Source organism: Zonotrichia leucophrys, unplaced genomic scaffold (genome assembly GCF_028769735.1).
Source record: "Zonotrichia leucophrys gambelii isolate GWCS_2022_RI unplaced genomic scaffold, RI_Zleu_2.0 Scaffold_433_42608, whole genome shotgun sequence".
In the NCBI taxonomy this organism is placed as follows: Eukaryota; Metazoa; Chordata; class Aves; order Passeriformes; family Passerellidae; genus Zonotrichia; species Zonotrichia leucophrys.
In genome coordinates, this window is record NW_026992638.1 from 27,602 (window position 1) to 42,608 (window position 15,007).

Here is a 15,007-nt window from a genome sequence, read left to right on the forward strand (position 1 = left end):
GGTGGGTCAAGGTGGGTCAAGGTGGGTCAAAGTGGGTCAGGGTGGGTCAGGGTGGGTCAGGGGTGGGTCCAGGTGGGTCAGGGGTGGGTCAGGGGTGGTCAAGGTGGGTCAGGGGTGGGTCAGGGGTGGGTCAAGGTGGGTCAGGGGTGGGTCAGGGTGGGTCAGGGTGGGTCAGGGTGGGTCAAGGTGGGTCAGGGGTGGGTCAGGGGTGGGTCAGGGTGGGTCAAGGTGGGTCAGGGGTGGGTCAGGGGTGGGTCAGGGGTGGGTCAGGGTGGGTCAGGGTGGGTCTAGGTGGGTTCTTCACCTGGCCAGGAACTCCCAAATGCCCCCCTGACCTACCCCAGGATGGGTTCTTCACATGTTCAGGTGGTCCTGAAGACCCCAAAGTGGGTTCTTCACCTGTCCAGGTGGTCAAGGAACTTCTAAAAGGTGACCAAACCCAGCTGGGACTTGGTCAAGGTGGGTTCTTCACCTGTTCAGGTGGTCCTGAAGACCCCAAGGTGGGTTCCTCACCTGGCCAGGTGGTCAAGGAGCTTCCAAAAAGTGACCAAAGGTGGTCAGGGCTTTGTCAAGGTGGTCCTGCACCGTTTGAGGTGGTCAAGGACCTTCCAGAACACCCCCTGACCCACCCAAGGTGGGTTCTCCACCCGATCAGGTGGTCTTGAAGACCCCAAATTGGGTTCTTCACCTGTTCAGGTGGTCAAGGAACGTCCAAAACACCCCCTGACCCACACCAAGGTGGGTTCTGCACCTGTCCAGGTAGTTTTGAAGACCCCAAGGTGGTTCTTCACCTGTCCAGGTGGTCTTGAAGACCCCAAATTGGGTTCTTCACCTGTTCAGGTGGTCCTGAAGACCCCAAAGTGGGTTCTTCACCTGTTGAGGTGGTCCTGAAGACTCCAAGGTGGTTCTTCACCTGTTCAGGTGGTCAAGGAGCTTCCAAAAAGACGCCCAACCCCACCCCACCAGGTGACCGAGGTGTTTTGGGGGTCTCCATTCCCATTTTGGGTTCCCAGCTCCAATTTTTGGGTTCCAAGATCCATTTTTGAGGTCTCCAGCCCCATTTTGGGGTCTCCAGCCCCATTTTTGGGGTCTCCATTCCCACTTTTGGGTTCCCCACCCCATGTTTTAGGTCCTCAGCCCCATTTTTGGGGTCTCCAGTCCCATTTTTGGGTTCCCCACCCCATTTTTGGGGTCTCCATCCCCATTTTTGTGTTCTCAGGTTCATTTTTGGGATCTCCAGCTCCATTTTTGGGGCCCACATCCCATTTTTGGGGTCTCCATTCCCATTTTTGTGTTCCCAGGTCCATTTTTGGGATCTCCAGCTCCATTTTTGGGGTCCCCATCTCCATCCCCATTTTTGGGTTCCCCACCCCATTTTTGGGGTCTCCAGCCGCATTTTTGAGTTCTCCACCCATTTTTGGGGTCTCTATTCCATTTTTAGAGTTCCCAGTCCCATTTTTGGGGTCCCATCCCCATTTTTGGGGGTCCCATCCCCATTTTTGGGGTCCCCACTCCCGTTTTTGGGGTCTCCGTTCCCATTTTTGGGGGTCCCCACCCTCCTTTGCCGCCCCCCTCCCCCCCCCGGATGTGGAATTTCCTCATCCTCCCCTCCCCCACCCTGCCCATGGCGCAAGAATTGGGGAGCGGAACCGGGGGGGGGAGGGGCAGCTCCACCCTTCCCCTCCCCCCCCGCGGGGGGTGGGGACCCCAAAAATGGGGCTGGGAACCCCAAAAATGGGATTGGAGACCCCAAAAATGGGGTGAAGATCCCAAAAATGGAGTTGGAGACCCCAAAAATGGGGCTGGGAACCCCAAAAATGGGGTGAAGATCCCAAAAATGGAGTTGGAGACCCCCAAAAATGGGGTGAGGATCCCAAAATTTGGGCTGGGAACTGAAAATTCAGCTGGAGATCCCAAAAAAATGGGATTGGGACCCCAAAAATGGGGCTGGGAACCCCAAAAATGGAGCTGGAGATCCCAAAATTGAGTTGGGAAGTCAAAATGGGGCCGGGAACCCCAAAAATGGGGCTGGGAAACCCAAAATTGGGGTGTGAACCCCAAAACTGAGAGCAGGGACCCCAAAATTGGCACTGAGAACCCGAAAATGGGGTGGAGAACCCCAAAAAATGGAACTGGAGAACTCAAAATTGGGGTAGGAAACCAAAAATTGGGTTGGAGAACCCCAAAAATGGGGCTGGAAATGGCCCAAAATTGGGTTTGGGAACCCCAAAAAATGAAGCCGGAGACCCCAAAAATGAGGCTGAGACCCCCAAACTGGTCTGAACTGGGAGGGGTCCCCAAAACCCACCCGAGAGAACAAAACCCCCCCAAAATTTCCCCCAAAAAAATGGGAATGAAGAGTCCAAAAATGGGAATAAAAACCCCAAAAATGGGAATAAGGAGCCCAAAAAACCCCAAAAAACGAGGCAGAAACCCCAAAATTCGGGTTGAGACCCCCCTAAAAATGAGGCGGGGACCCCCCAAAATTGGCCTGCAGGGGAGGGGTCCCCAAAAACCCCCCGAGAGAACAAAAACCCCCCCAAAAATGTGAATAAAAACCCCAAAAATGGGAATAAAGAGCTCAAAAATGGGAATAAAGAGCCCATAACGAGGCAGAAACTCCAAAATTCCGGTTGAGACCCCCCCAAAAATGAGGCGAGGACCCCCCAAACTGGTCTGAACTGGGAGGGGTCCCCAAAACCCCCCCGGGAGAACAAAACCCCCCCAAAAAACTCCCCCAAAAAAATGGGAATAAAGAGCCCAAAAATGGGAATAAAGAGCCCAAAAAAACCCCAAAAAACGAGGCAGAAACTCCAAATTTTGGGTTGAGACCCCCCCCAAAATTGCCCTGCAGGGGGAGGGGTCCCCAAAACCCCCCCGGGAGAACAAAACCCCCCCAAAAACTCCCCCAAAAATGGGAATAAAGAGCCCAAAAAAAGCCCCAAAACCGCAAAATTTGGGCAGAAATCCCCCCAAAAATGAGGCGGGGACCCCCCAAACTGGTCTGAACTGGGAGGGGTCCCCAAAACCCCCCCGGGACCCCCCAAATTCGCTGCCCCCCCCTCACCTGGAGCGGCCGCCGCGGTTTCAGAAGGGGAAATAAACGCGGGGGGGGCAGGAAATCCCAAAAACGGGGGGGGGGAGGGGCCGGGGGGGGGCGGGGACACCCCAAAAATTTTGGGGGAAGTTGGGGACACCCCCACCAAAAAATTCGGGGTTTTTGGGGGGAAAATCCATAAAATTTGGGGTTTTTATGGAGGAAAAATGCTCCATAATTGGGGTTTTATTTTGGAGAAACTGCCTCAAAATTTGGGGGGTTTTGGGGTGAAAACCTCACCGGGAACCCCAAAAATTTTGGGGGGAAGCTGGGGACAGCCCCACCTTAAAATTTCGGGTTTTTTTGGGGGGAAAACATCAAAAATTGGGGGTTTTTTTTGAGGAGAAAGCCTCAGAATTTGGCTTTGAGGAACCGCCCCCAAATTTGGGTTTTTTTGGATGAACTGCCCCCAAATTTTGGGGTTTCTTTTTTTTGAGGAACTGCTCCCAAATTTGAGGTTTTTGGGGTAAAAAGAGCTCGGGGGGGACCCCAAAATTAATGAGGACCCCCCAAAATCAAGGACAAAACCAGAAGATTTTTGGAACTTTTATTCAACAAAGACAAAATTTGGGGAGGGGGGACCCCAAAATCCCTTCGGGGGGAAATTTGGGGACCCCCCCCCTCCCCATGTGAAATTTGGGATTTTTGGGGTCCCCTCCCAGGTGAAATTTGGGATTTTTGGGGTCCCCTTCCGGGTGAAATTTTGGGGTTTTTGGGGTCCCCCCCGATGAAATTTGGGATTTTTTGGGGTCCCGGTCACACCTGGGGGGGCTCAGGTGGGATTTGGGGTCCCCCCCCCGTCACACCTGGGGGGGTCGCTGGGTTCTCCTGTGGGGGGAGAGAAAAAAAAGGGGATGGAGAGACCCCAAAAAATCCCAAATCCACCCCAAAAAATCCCCAAAAATCCCAAATCCACCCAGAATCCCCAAACCCCAAAAAATCCCAAATCCACCCCAAAAAAATCCCCAAAAATCCCAAATCCACCCAGAATCCCCAAACCCCCCCCAAAATCCCAAATCTACCCAGAATCCCCAAACCCCAAAAAATCTCAAATCCACCCAGAATCCCCAAACCCCCCAAAATCCCAAATCCACCCCAAAAAATCCCCAAAAATCCCAAATCCACCCCAAAGCCCCCCCAAAATCCCAAATCCACCCAGAATCCCCAAATCCCAAAATATCCCAAAATTCCACCCCAAAAAATCCCCAAAAATCCCAAATCCACCCAATATCCCTGAACACCAAAAAACCCCAAATCCACCCCAAAAAAATCCCCAAAAACCCCAAATCCACCCCAAAAAAATCCCCAAAAATCCCCAAATCCACCCCAAAAAATCCCCAAACCCCAAAAAATCCCAAATCCACCCCAAAAAATCCCCAAACCACCCCCAAAATCCCAAATCCACCCCCAAAAATCCCAAATCCACCCAGAATTCCTAAACACCAAAAAATCCCAAATCCACCCCAAAAAATCCCCAAAAATCCCAAATCCACCCAGAATCCCCAAACCCCAAAAAATCCCAAATTCCCCACAAAAAATCCCCAAAAATCCCAAATCCACCCCGAATCCCCAAACCCCAAAAAATCCCAAATCCACCCCAAAAAAATCCCCAAAAATCCCAAATCCACCCTGAATCCCCAAACCCCAAAAAATCCCAAATCCACCCCAAAAAATCCCCAAAAATCCCAAATCCACCCCGAATCCCCAAACCCCAAAAAATCCCAAATCCACCCCCAAAAAATCCCCAAACCCTCCCCAAAATCCCAAATCCACCCCAAAAAAACCCAAATCCACCCAGAAATCTCAAAGCCCCCACAAAATCCCAAATCTACCCAGAATCCCCAAACCCCAAAAAAACCTCAAATCCACACCCAAAAAATCCCCAAACCCCAAAAAATCCCCAAACCCCAAAATAAATCCCAAAATCCAACCCCCAAAAAAACATCCCCAAACCCCCAACAAATCCAAATCCACCCCAAAAAAATCCCCAAATCCCCCCAAAAAATCCCAAATCCCTCCCCCCCAAAAAAATCCCAAATCCCCCCAAAACCCTCAGGTGAGTTTGGGGTCCCCCGGGTGAGTTTAGGGTGACCCTGGGTGACCCCAGGTGCCCTCTCAGGTGATTTTGGGGTCCCCAGGTGAGATTTTGGGGTCCCCCCCACCCAGATGATGTTGGGGTCCCCAAATCACCTGGGGACCCCAAAATTTACCCCAAATTTACCCTCAGGTAAATTTGGGGACCCCTCCCAGGCGATTTTGGGGCTCCCTGAGTGAGTTTTGGGGTCACACCAGGTGAGGTTTTGGGACCCCCAGGTAAATTTGGGGACCCCCCAGGTGAGTTTAGGGTGACCCCGGGTGCCACCCTCAGGTGATTTTGGGGTCCCCAAGTGAATTTTTGGGACCCCCAAGTCCCCCCCTCAGGTGATTTTGGGGTTCCCAGGTGAGTTTGGGGTCTCCCAGGTGATTTTGGGGTCCCCCCGGGTGAATTTTTGGGACCCTCAGGTGAGTTTGGGGCTCCCCAGGTGATTTTTGGGGTTCCTCAGGTGCTCCCTCAGGTGATTTTGGGGTCCCCCAGGTGGGTTTTGGGATCCCTCCGGTGAATTTTGGGTCCCCGGGACAGATTTGGGACCCCTCCAATGATTTTGGGACCCCCCAGGTGAATTTTTGGACCCCCCCAGGTGAGTTTGGGGACCCCCAGATGGTTTTGGGACCCCAAGACGATTTTGGGGTTCCCCAGGTGAATTTTGGGACCCCCAGGTGAGTTCTGAGGTTCCCAAGTCAGTTTAGGGTCCCCCCCAGGTGAATTTTGGGGCCCCCCCAGATGAGTTTTGGGTCCCCCCAGGTGATTTTGGGGTTCTCCAGGTGAATTTTGGGGCTCCCCAGGTGAGATTTGGGGTTCCCCAGGTGAGATTTGGGGCCCCCCAGGTGATTTTGGGGTTCCCCAGGTGATTTTGGGGTTCCCCAGGTGCCCCTCAGGAGGGTTTTTGGGACCCTCAGATGATTTTGGGACCCCCAGGTGAGTTTTGGGGACCCCCAGATGATTTTGGGGTTCCCCAGGTGAGTTTGGGGTTCCCAAGTCAGTTCAGGGCCCCCCCCCAGGTGAATTTTGGGGCCCCCCCAAACCCCAAAACCACTCCCGGGGTCTCTCAGGGATGAGTTTAATGCAGCAGCAGCAGCAGCGGCAGCAGCCAGGTGAGTTCAGGTGTGCCCAGGTGTGCCCAGGTGTGCCCAGGTGTGCCCAGGTGTGCCCAGGTGAGTCAGTGCAGCAGCTCCAGGCAACAACAGACCAGAAAGATCCCCCAAAATCCCTCAGAGACCCCAAAAATCCACCCCAGAGCCAAGCAGCAGTGCCCAGGTGAGTTCAGCAGTGCCCAGGTGTGCCCAGGTGTGCCCAGGTGTGCCCGTGCAGCAGCTCCAGGCAGCGACAGACCCCAAAGAACCCCCAAAATCCCTCAGAGACCCCAAAAATACCCCCAAGAATCAACCCCAGAGCCAAGCAGTGGTGCCCAGGTGTGCCCAGGTGTGCCAGGTGTGCCAGTGCAGCAGCTCCAGCCCCAAAAGCTCCTCCAGAGACCCAAAAAAATCCCAAAAATCCAGCCCAAAGCAAAGCAGATGTGCCCAGGTGAGTTCAGCAGTGCCCAGGTGTGCCCAGGTGTGCCCAGGTGAGTCAGTGCAGCAGCTCCAGGCAGCGACAGCCCCAAAAGATCCCCCAAAATCCCTCAGAGACCCCAAAAATCCACCCCAGAGCCAAGCAGCAGTGCCCAGGTGTGCCCAGGTGAGTTCAGCAGTGCCCAGGTGAGTCAGTGCAGCAGCTCCAGACCCCAAAGAACCCCCAAAAGTTCTTCAGAGACCCCAAAAATACCCCCAAAATCCACCCCAGAGCAAAGCAGCAGCTCCCAGGTGTGCCCAGGTGAGTTCAGCAGTGCCCAGGTGTGCCCAGGTGTGCCAGGGGTGCCCAGGTGTGCCCAGGTGAGTCAGTGCAGCAGCTCCAGGCAGCGACAGACCAGAAAGAACCCCCAAAAGTTCTTCAGAGACCCCAAAAATCCACCCCAGGTGTGCCCAGGTGAGTCCAGCAATGCCCAGGTGTGCCAGGCATGCCCAGCTGTGCCCAGGTGTGCCAGTGCAGCAGCTCCAGGCAGCGACAGCCGCAAAAGATCCCCCAAAATCCTTCAGAGACCCCAAAAATCCACCCCAGAGCAAAGCAGCTGTGCCCAGGTGTGCCCAGGTGTGCCAGGTGTGCCCAGGTGAGTCAATCCAGCAGCGACAGCCCCAAAACATCCCCAAGGAACCCCAAAAAAACCCTGAAACCCCCCCAAAAGTCCACCCCAGAGCAAAGCAGCACCTTCCAGCTGTGCCCAGGTGAGTTCAGCAATGCCCAGGTGTGCCCAGGTGAGTCAGTGCAGCAGCTCCAGGCAGCGACAGACCCCAAAGAATCCCCAAAAGTTCTTCAGAGACCCCAAAAAAACCCCAAAAACCCCCAAAAATCCACCCCAGAGCAAAGCAGCTGTGCCCAGGTGTGCCCAGGTGTGCCCAGGTGTGCCCAGGTGAGTCAGTGCAGCAGCTCCAGGCAGCGACAGACCCCAAAGAACCCCCAAAAAAGACCCCAAAAATCAACCCCAGAGCCAAGCAGCAGTGCCCAGGTGTGCCCAGCTGTGCCAGGTGTGCCCAGGTGTGCCCAGGTGACCCCAAATTGGGAACCGGGGGATCCTGGAGGCCTCTCCAGTGGAATTCTGGGGAGAATTTTTGAATTTTTGGGGTAAATTTGGTGTTTTTTAGGGGTCCCGAGGGGATTTTTGGGGGTCCTGGGGCCGAGTTTGGGATTCTTGGGGGGGATTTGGGGTTTTTTTGGGGGTCCCAGATGTGTTTTTGGGGGGATTTGGGGGTTTATTGGGGGTCCCAGATGTGTTTTTAGGGGAATTTGGGTTTTTTTGGGGGGATTTTGGGGTTTTTTGGGGGTCCCAGATGTGTTTTTGGGGGAATTTGGGGTTTTTTGGGGGGGGATTTGGGGGTTTTTTGGGGGTCCCAGATGTGTTTTTGGGGGGATTTGGGGTTTTTTTGGGGGGTCCCAAGGAGATTTTTGGGGTCTCAGGGGTGAATTTGGGAGGGTTTGGGATTCTTGGGGGGATTTTTTGGGGTCCCAGGGTGGTTTTAGGGTGATTTTGGGGTTTTTTGGGGTCCCAGAGGTCATTTTGGGGTTTTTGGGGTGAGTTTTGGGGTCCCAGGGCAATTTTGGGGTTTTTTTGGGGGGGTTCCAGGGGTGGTTTTGGGGTAAATTTTGGGATTTTTGGGGGTCCCAGAGCTGGTTTTGGGGTGAATTTTGGGGTTTCTGGGGGGGATTTTGGGGTGAATTTAGGGATTTTTGGGGGGATTTTGGGGGTCCCAGAGCTGCTTTTAGGGTGATTTTTGGGGTGAATTTTGGGTTTTTGAGGGGTCACAGAGCTGCTTTTGGGGTGATTTTTTGTGTGAATTTTGGGGATTTTTTTGTGTGAATTTTGGGCATTTTGGGGGGATTTGAGGTTCTTGGGGGATTTGGGATTTTTGGGGTGAATTTTCGGGTTTTTGGGGGTGAATTTTCGGGTTTTTAAAGGGGATTTTTTGTGTGAATTTTGGGGTTTTTGAGGGGATTTTTGGGGTGAATTTTGGGGTTTTTGGGGGATTTGAGGTTTTTGGGGGTTTGGGATTTTTGGGGTGAATTTTGGGATTTTTGAGTTGATTTTGGGGTGAATTTTGGGGGTTTCGGGTCAGTGTGGGGGAGGGGAGCTCTTACGGAAACGAACCCTCTGGAAATCCGAGATCTCCACCCCCGGCCCTGTGGGAACGGCACCAGTATAAACCAGTATAGACCAGTATAAACCAGTATAAACCAGTATGGACCAGTATAAACCAGTATGGACCAGTATAAACCAGTATAAACCAGTATGGACCAGTATAAACCAGTATAGACCAATTCAAGCAGTCCAGACCAGTCTAAACCAGTTAAACCCCCCCAGTGACCCTCCCAGTACAAACCAGTAACCCCCAATCCCCTCCCAGTTCCCCCCAATCCCCTCCCAGTTCCCTCCCAGTCCATCCCAGTTTATCCCAGTCCCCTCCCAGTTTATCCCAGTAACCCCCAGTCCCCTCCCAATCCCTCCCAGTCCATCCCAGTTTGTCCCAGTTCCCCCCAGTTTATCCCAGTGCCCGCCAATCCCCTCCCAGTTCCCCCCAGTCCCCTCCCAGTTTATCCCAGTAACCTCCAGTCCCCTCCCAGTCCTCCCAGTTCCCTCCCAGTTTGTCCCAGTTCCCTTCCCAGTTTATCCCAGTGCCCGCCAATCCCCTCCCAGTCCATCCCAGTTCAATCCCAGTCTCTCCCAGTTCCCCCCAATCCCCTCCCAGTCCCTCCCAGTATCCCCCCAGTTCCCTCCCAGTTTGTCCCAGTTCAATCCCAGCCCCTCCCAGTCCCATCCCAGTTTCCCCCAGTTTGTCCCAGTTTATTCCAGTTCCCCCCAATCCCCTCCCAGTCCCTCCCAGTTCCCCCCCCTGTTTATCCCAGTCCCTTCCCAGTTTGTCCCAGTATGCTCCCAGTCCCTCCCAGTAACCCAAATCCCCATCCCAGTCGCTCCCAGTCCATCCCAGTTTATCCCAGTTCCCTCCCAATCCATTCCCAGTCCGTCCCAGTCCATCCCAGTATCCTCCCAGTAACCCAAATCCCCATCCCAGTCCATCCCAGTATATCCCAGACCCCCCCAGTTCCCTCCCAGTCCATCCCAGTTTGTCCCAGTCCCTCCCAGTTCCCTCCCAGTCCCTCCCAGTATCCCCAGTACCGTCGGGGGGGGTCCCGTTTGGCTCCGGGGTCTCCGGGGGGCTCCGGCAGGGGCTCGGGGGGGGGAGGGGCGGCTCCGGGACCCCGCCCTGGGCTGGGGGAGGGGCGGGGGGGGGCGGCCCTGGGGGAGAGAGAGACCGGGGGTTACTGGTTTGGACTGGTTTGAACTGGGATGGACTGGGAGAGACTGTGGGTTACTGGTGTGGACTGGGAGAGACTGGGGGTTACTGGTTTGGACTGGGAGAGACCGGGGGTTACTGGTTTGGACTGGTTTGAACTGGGAGAGACCGGGGGTTACTGGTTTGGACTGGTTTGAACTGGGAGAGACCGGGGGTTACTGGTGTGGACTGGTTTGGACTGGTTTGAACTGGGACAGACCGGGGGTTACTGGTGTGGACTGGTTTGAACTGGGAGAGACTGGTGTGGACTGGTTTGAACTGGGAGAGACTGGTTTGAACTGGGATGGTCACTGGTGTGAACTGGGATGGTCACTGGGTGTTACTGGTTTGAACTGGGAGAGACTGGTTTAAACTGGAGGTCACTGGTTTAAACTGGGGGGGTCACTGGTTTGAACTGGGAGTTACTGGTTTGAACTGGGAGAGACTGGTTTGAACTGGGGGGGTCACTGGTTTGGACTGGGCCATATCGGGGGGGGGTCACTGGTTTGAACTGGGGTTACTGGTTTAAACTGGGAGTTACTGGTTCAAACTGGTTCGTACCAGGGGGCTCACTGGGGGTCACTGGTTTGAACTGGGAGTCACTGGTTTGAACTGGGGGTCACTGGTTAGAACTGGGAGTTACTGGTTTGAACTGGGAGTTACTGGTTTGAACTAGGGGTCACTGGTTTAAACTGGGAGTTACTGGTTTGAACTGGGGGTTACTGGTTTGAACTGGGGGTACTGGTTTAACTGGGAGTTACTGGTTTTGAACTGGGAGTACTGGTTTGAACTGGGAGTCACTGGTTTGAACTGGGGGGGTCACTGGTTTGACTGGCATACTGGGGGGTCACTGGTTTGAACTGGGAGTTACTGGTTTGAACTGGGGGGTCACTGGTTTGAACTGGGAGTTACTGGTTTAAACTGGGGGTACTGGTTTGAACTGGGAGTTACTGGTTTGAACTGGGAGTTACTGGTTTGAACTGGGGGTCACTGGTTTAAACTGGGAGTTACTGGTTTGAACTGGGGGGAGTTACTGGTTTGAACTGGGAGTTACTGGTTTAAACTGGGAGTCACTGGTTTGAATTGGGAGTTACTGGTTTGAACTGGGAGTTACTGGTTCGAACTGGGGGGAGTTACTGGTTTGAACTGGGGGGGTCACTGGTTTGAACTGGGCGTTACTGGTTTAACTGGAGTCACTGGTTGAACTGGGAGAACTGGTTGAACTGGTTACGGTTGAACTGGGGTCACTGGTTTGAACTGGAGTTACTGTTTGAACTGGTTATGGGGGGTACTGGTTTGAATGGGAGTTACGGTGGTTCATACCAGGGGCTCACTGGGGGTCACTGGTTTGAACTGGGAGTTACTGGTTTGAACTGGGGGGGTCACTGGTTTGGACTGGGCCATATCATGGGGGGGGGGTCACTGGTTTAAACTGGGCGTTACTGGTTCGCACTGGTCCGTACCGGGGGGCTCACTGGTCTGGACTGGTTCGCGCTGGTTCTCACTGGTCTGAACTGGTTTGTGCTCGGGGCCCTCCTGCCCTTCCTCCTCCTCCTCCTCCTCCTCCTCCTCGTCCTCGTCCCCCCCGCTCAGATCCTCCCACTGATCCGAGTCCTCCTGGGAGCCCCCCGGGACCCCCCCCGGGACGGCAATGGTGCCTTCCGGAACCTTCTCTGGGACCTGGGGAAAAACGGGATCCGGGGGGGGAAGGGGGGGAAATCACAAATTAACAAAATTCACAAATTCCAAAAATTCCCCAAAATTCCCAAATCACAAATTACCAAAATTCACAAATCCAAAAACCCCCAAATTATCAAAATTCCCAAAATTCCCACAATTCCCAAATCACAAATTACCAAAATTCCCAAATCCAAAAACCCCCAAATTATCAAAATTCCCAAAATTCCCACAATTCCCAAATCACAAATTACCAAAATTCCCAAATCCAAAAACCCCCAAATTATCAAAATTCCCAAAATTCCCACAATTCCCAAATCACAAATTACCAAAATTCACAAATCCAAAAACCCCCAAATTATCAAAATTCCCAAAATTCCCACAATTCCCAAATTCCTACAATTCCAAAATCCGAAAATTCCGAATCCCAAAATTCCAAGGGAAATCCCAAAAATTCTGGGAGGTCCCAAAATTTCAAAATCCCAAATTTTAAAAATCACAAAATACCTGATTTCCCAAATCCCAGAATTCTGGGGATCCCAAAAATCTCAAATTCCCAAAATTCTGGGGGGTCCAAAATTCCCAACTCCCAAATCCTAAAATTCTGGAGGGTCCTTAAATCCCAAATCCCAACTCCCAAAATTCCAGGGGGTCCCCAAAATCCTTGGGGGGGGTGGATCCCAAAATTCTGGGGAGTCCCAAATTCAAAATCCCAACTCACCAAGTCCAAAAATCCAAATCCAAAAATGACAAATCCCAAAAATCCCAAAATCCCAGGGGATCCCCAAATTCTGGGGGTCCCCAAAATCCCAAAATTCCGGGAATTCCCAAATTTTGGGGTCACCTGGGGGCTCTCAGGCTCCGGGTTCGGCTCTGGCTGCGGCTCCCAGCGATCGTCGTGGAAACTGCAAAAGGAATTTGGGGAGAAATTTGGGAATTTCGGGCAAAAATGGGGAAATCCCAAAAAAATCCCGTAGAAAATGGGAATTCAGCCCAAAATTTCTGGGAAAAGGGAAGGAAGAGGGGATTGCCCATCCCCAAAATCCCCCAATTTCCCCCTCCAAAAATCAAAATGTGCCCCCAAATCCCCCTAAAATCCACAATAATTGCATCAAAATCCCAAAAAATCCCCTCCAAAAATGCCCCCAAATTCTCCCCCCAAAATCTCCCAAATCCCACTAAAAATCCCCCAAAAATCAAAAAAAATTCCCCCCTTTAAAAAAACCCCAAATCCCCCCAAATGTCACCAAAAAATCCCCACAAAAATTCCCTTTAAAATCCCCAATAAAAATCTACAAAATCCCCCCGAATCCCAAAATTCCCCACAAAAATTCCCTTTAAAATCCCCAAAAAAATTTACATAATCCCCCCGAATCCCAAAATTCCCCACAAAAATCAAAATCCCCTAAAATTCACCAAAAATTCCAGCCAAAAAAACCGAAATTACCCTCAAATCAACAAAAAAATCCCACAAAAATCTGCCCCAAAACACCGAAATCTCCCCAAAAAATCCCCCCAAAAAAACCAAAATCCCCCCAAAATTTCCCAAAATTCCCAAAAATTTAAATCCCCAAAAATGCCCCAAATTCCCGCCCCTCCCCCTCACCTGTAGGGCCGCCCCTCCCCCCTCTGGCGGCCCCGCCTCCTGCGCGCGCGGTGGGGGAGGGGCAGGAACTCGGCCAGGGTGGGGGGGGGAGGGGCGGGGCCTGGCGGGGCCCCTCCCACATCCGGGTCCTCCGGGACCTCCGAGAACCTGAGGGGGGGGAAAGGCACGGTGGGACCCCAAAAACCCCAAAATTGAACCCGAAATTCACCTCAAAATTCAGCCAAAAACCCCCAAAATTTACCCCAAAAACTCCAAAATTGAACCCAAAATTCACCTCAAAATTCAGCCCCAAACCCCCAAAATTCACCCCAAAAACCTCAAAATTGAACCCGAAATTCACCTCAAAATTCAGCCCCAAACCCCCAAAATTTACCCCAAAACCTCCAAAATTTAACCCAAAATTCACCTGAAAATAACCCCCAAAATTCACCCCAAAATTCACCTAAAATAAACCAACCCAAAATTTCCCCAAACCCAAAATTGACCCAAAACACCTCAAAATTGAACCCAAACACCCAAAATTAGCCCCAAAACCCCAAAATTAACCCAAAAATCATAACCCGAAAATTCACCTCAAAATTCACCCCAAACCTCAAAATTACCCAAAATCATTAATACCCAAAATTACCCAAACCCAAAATTACAAATTCACCTAATAACCACAAAATTTACCCAAACTCCAAAATTACCCAAAATTCACTCAAAATTAGCCAAACCCAAAATTACCCCAAAACTCCAATTTAACCCAAAAATTTTATCTGAAAATACCAAAATAATTCATTCCAAAATTCACAAATTCAAAAATTACCCAGATTTAACCAAATTCACCTGAAACCCAATTTTCCCAAAAATTCACCTGATTTCAATTTTAACCCAAAATCAACCAAATCCTTTTCTTTCCAAAATCCCATTTCTCTTGACCCCAAATCCCATTGTTTTCTTCCAAAAATCCCATACATTGGTCTAAAAATCCCAATTTTTTTTCCAAAACATCCCAATTTTTTCCCAAAAATCCCTTTTTTTTTCCTTCTGAAAATAATATTTTTTTCCCTTTGAAAATCCCATTTTTATAGTCCAAAAATCCCATTTTATCCTTTGTCCAAAATCCATTTTTTCCTCCAAAATCCCATTTTTTTGCCTAAAAATCCATTTTTTCCCTCAAAATCCCATTTTTTTTCAAAAATCCTTTTTCTCACAAAATCCCCATTCTTTTTTAGTCTAAAATCCCATTTTTTGTCCAAAATCCAGAATTTTTTTGCATAAAAATCCCATTTTTCCAATCCTTTTTAGTCCAAATCCCATTTTCTCAAATCCCTTTTTCTCTAAAAATCCCATTTTTTAAATCTTTTTTATCCAAAATCCCATTTTTTGGTCCAATCCATTTTTAAAATCCCATTTTTTGGCCTAAAAATCCATTTGCCTAAATCTTTTTTGCTAAACCATTTTCCCAAATTTTTGGTTTTTTCCCTGTTTTTCTGGCACCCACAAGTGCTCGGGTTTCTGGGCGTCCCACTCCCTCCTCCAGGCCCCGCGGTGGTCGCGGTGCCGCTGCAGCCGCTCGCGGTCGATCCGTTCCCTTCCCAAAATCCCATTTCCTTTTCCCAAAACCCCACCTATTTTTATCCCCAAAATCCCATATTTTTAGTCCCAAAATCCCATTATTTTGG

At 51.2% G+C, this 15,007-nt stretch overlaps 1 protein-coding gene across 1 annotated transcript; it reads right to left on the reverse strand.

Moving 5' to 3' along the window:
- Nucleotides 1-3,630: 3,630 nt before the first annotated feature.
- Nucleotides 3,631-14,935, reverse strand: LOC135441698 (proline-rich protein HaeIII subfamily 1-like; the record flags this gene model as incomplete). Its single annotated transcript, XM_064701245.1, has 7 exons — nt 3,631-3,925; nt 8,865-8,906; nt 9,901-10,020; nt 11,521-11,737; nt 12,579-12,639; nt 13,341-13,487; nt 14,827-14,935. Coding segments are annotated over 7 exons (752 nt in total), but the record flags the coding sequence as incomplete, so codon positions are not given.
- Nucleotides 14,936-15,007: the final 72 nt, after the last annotated feature.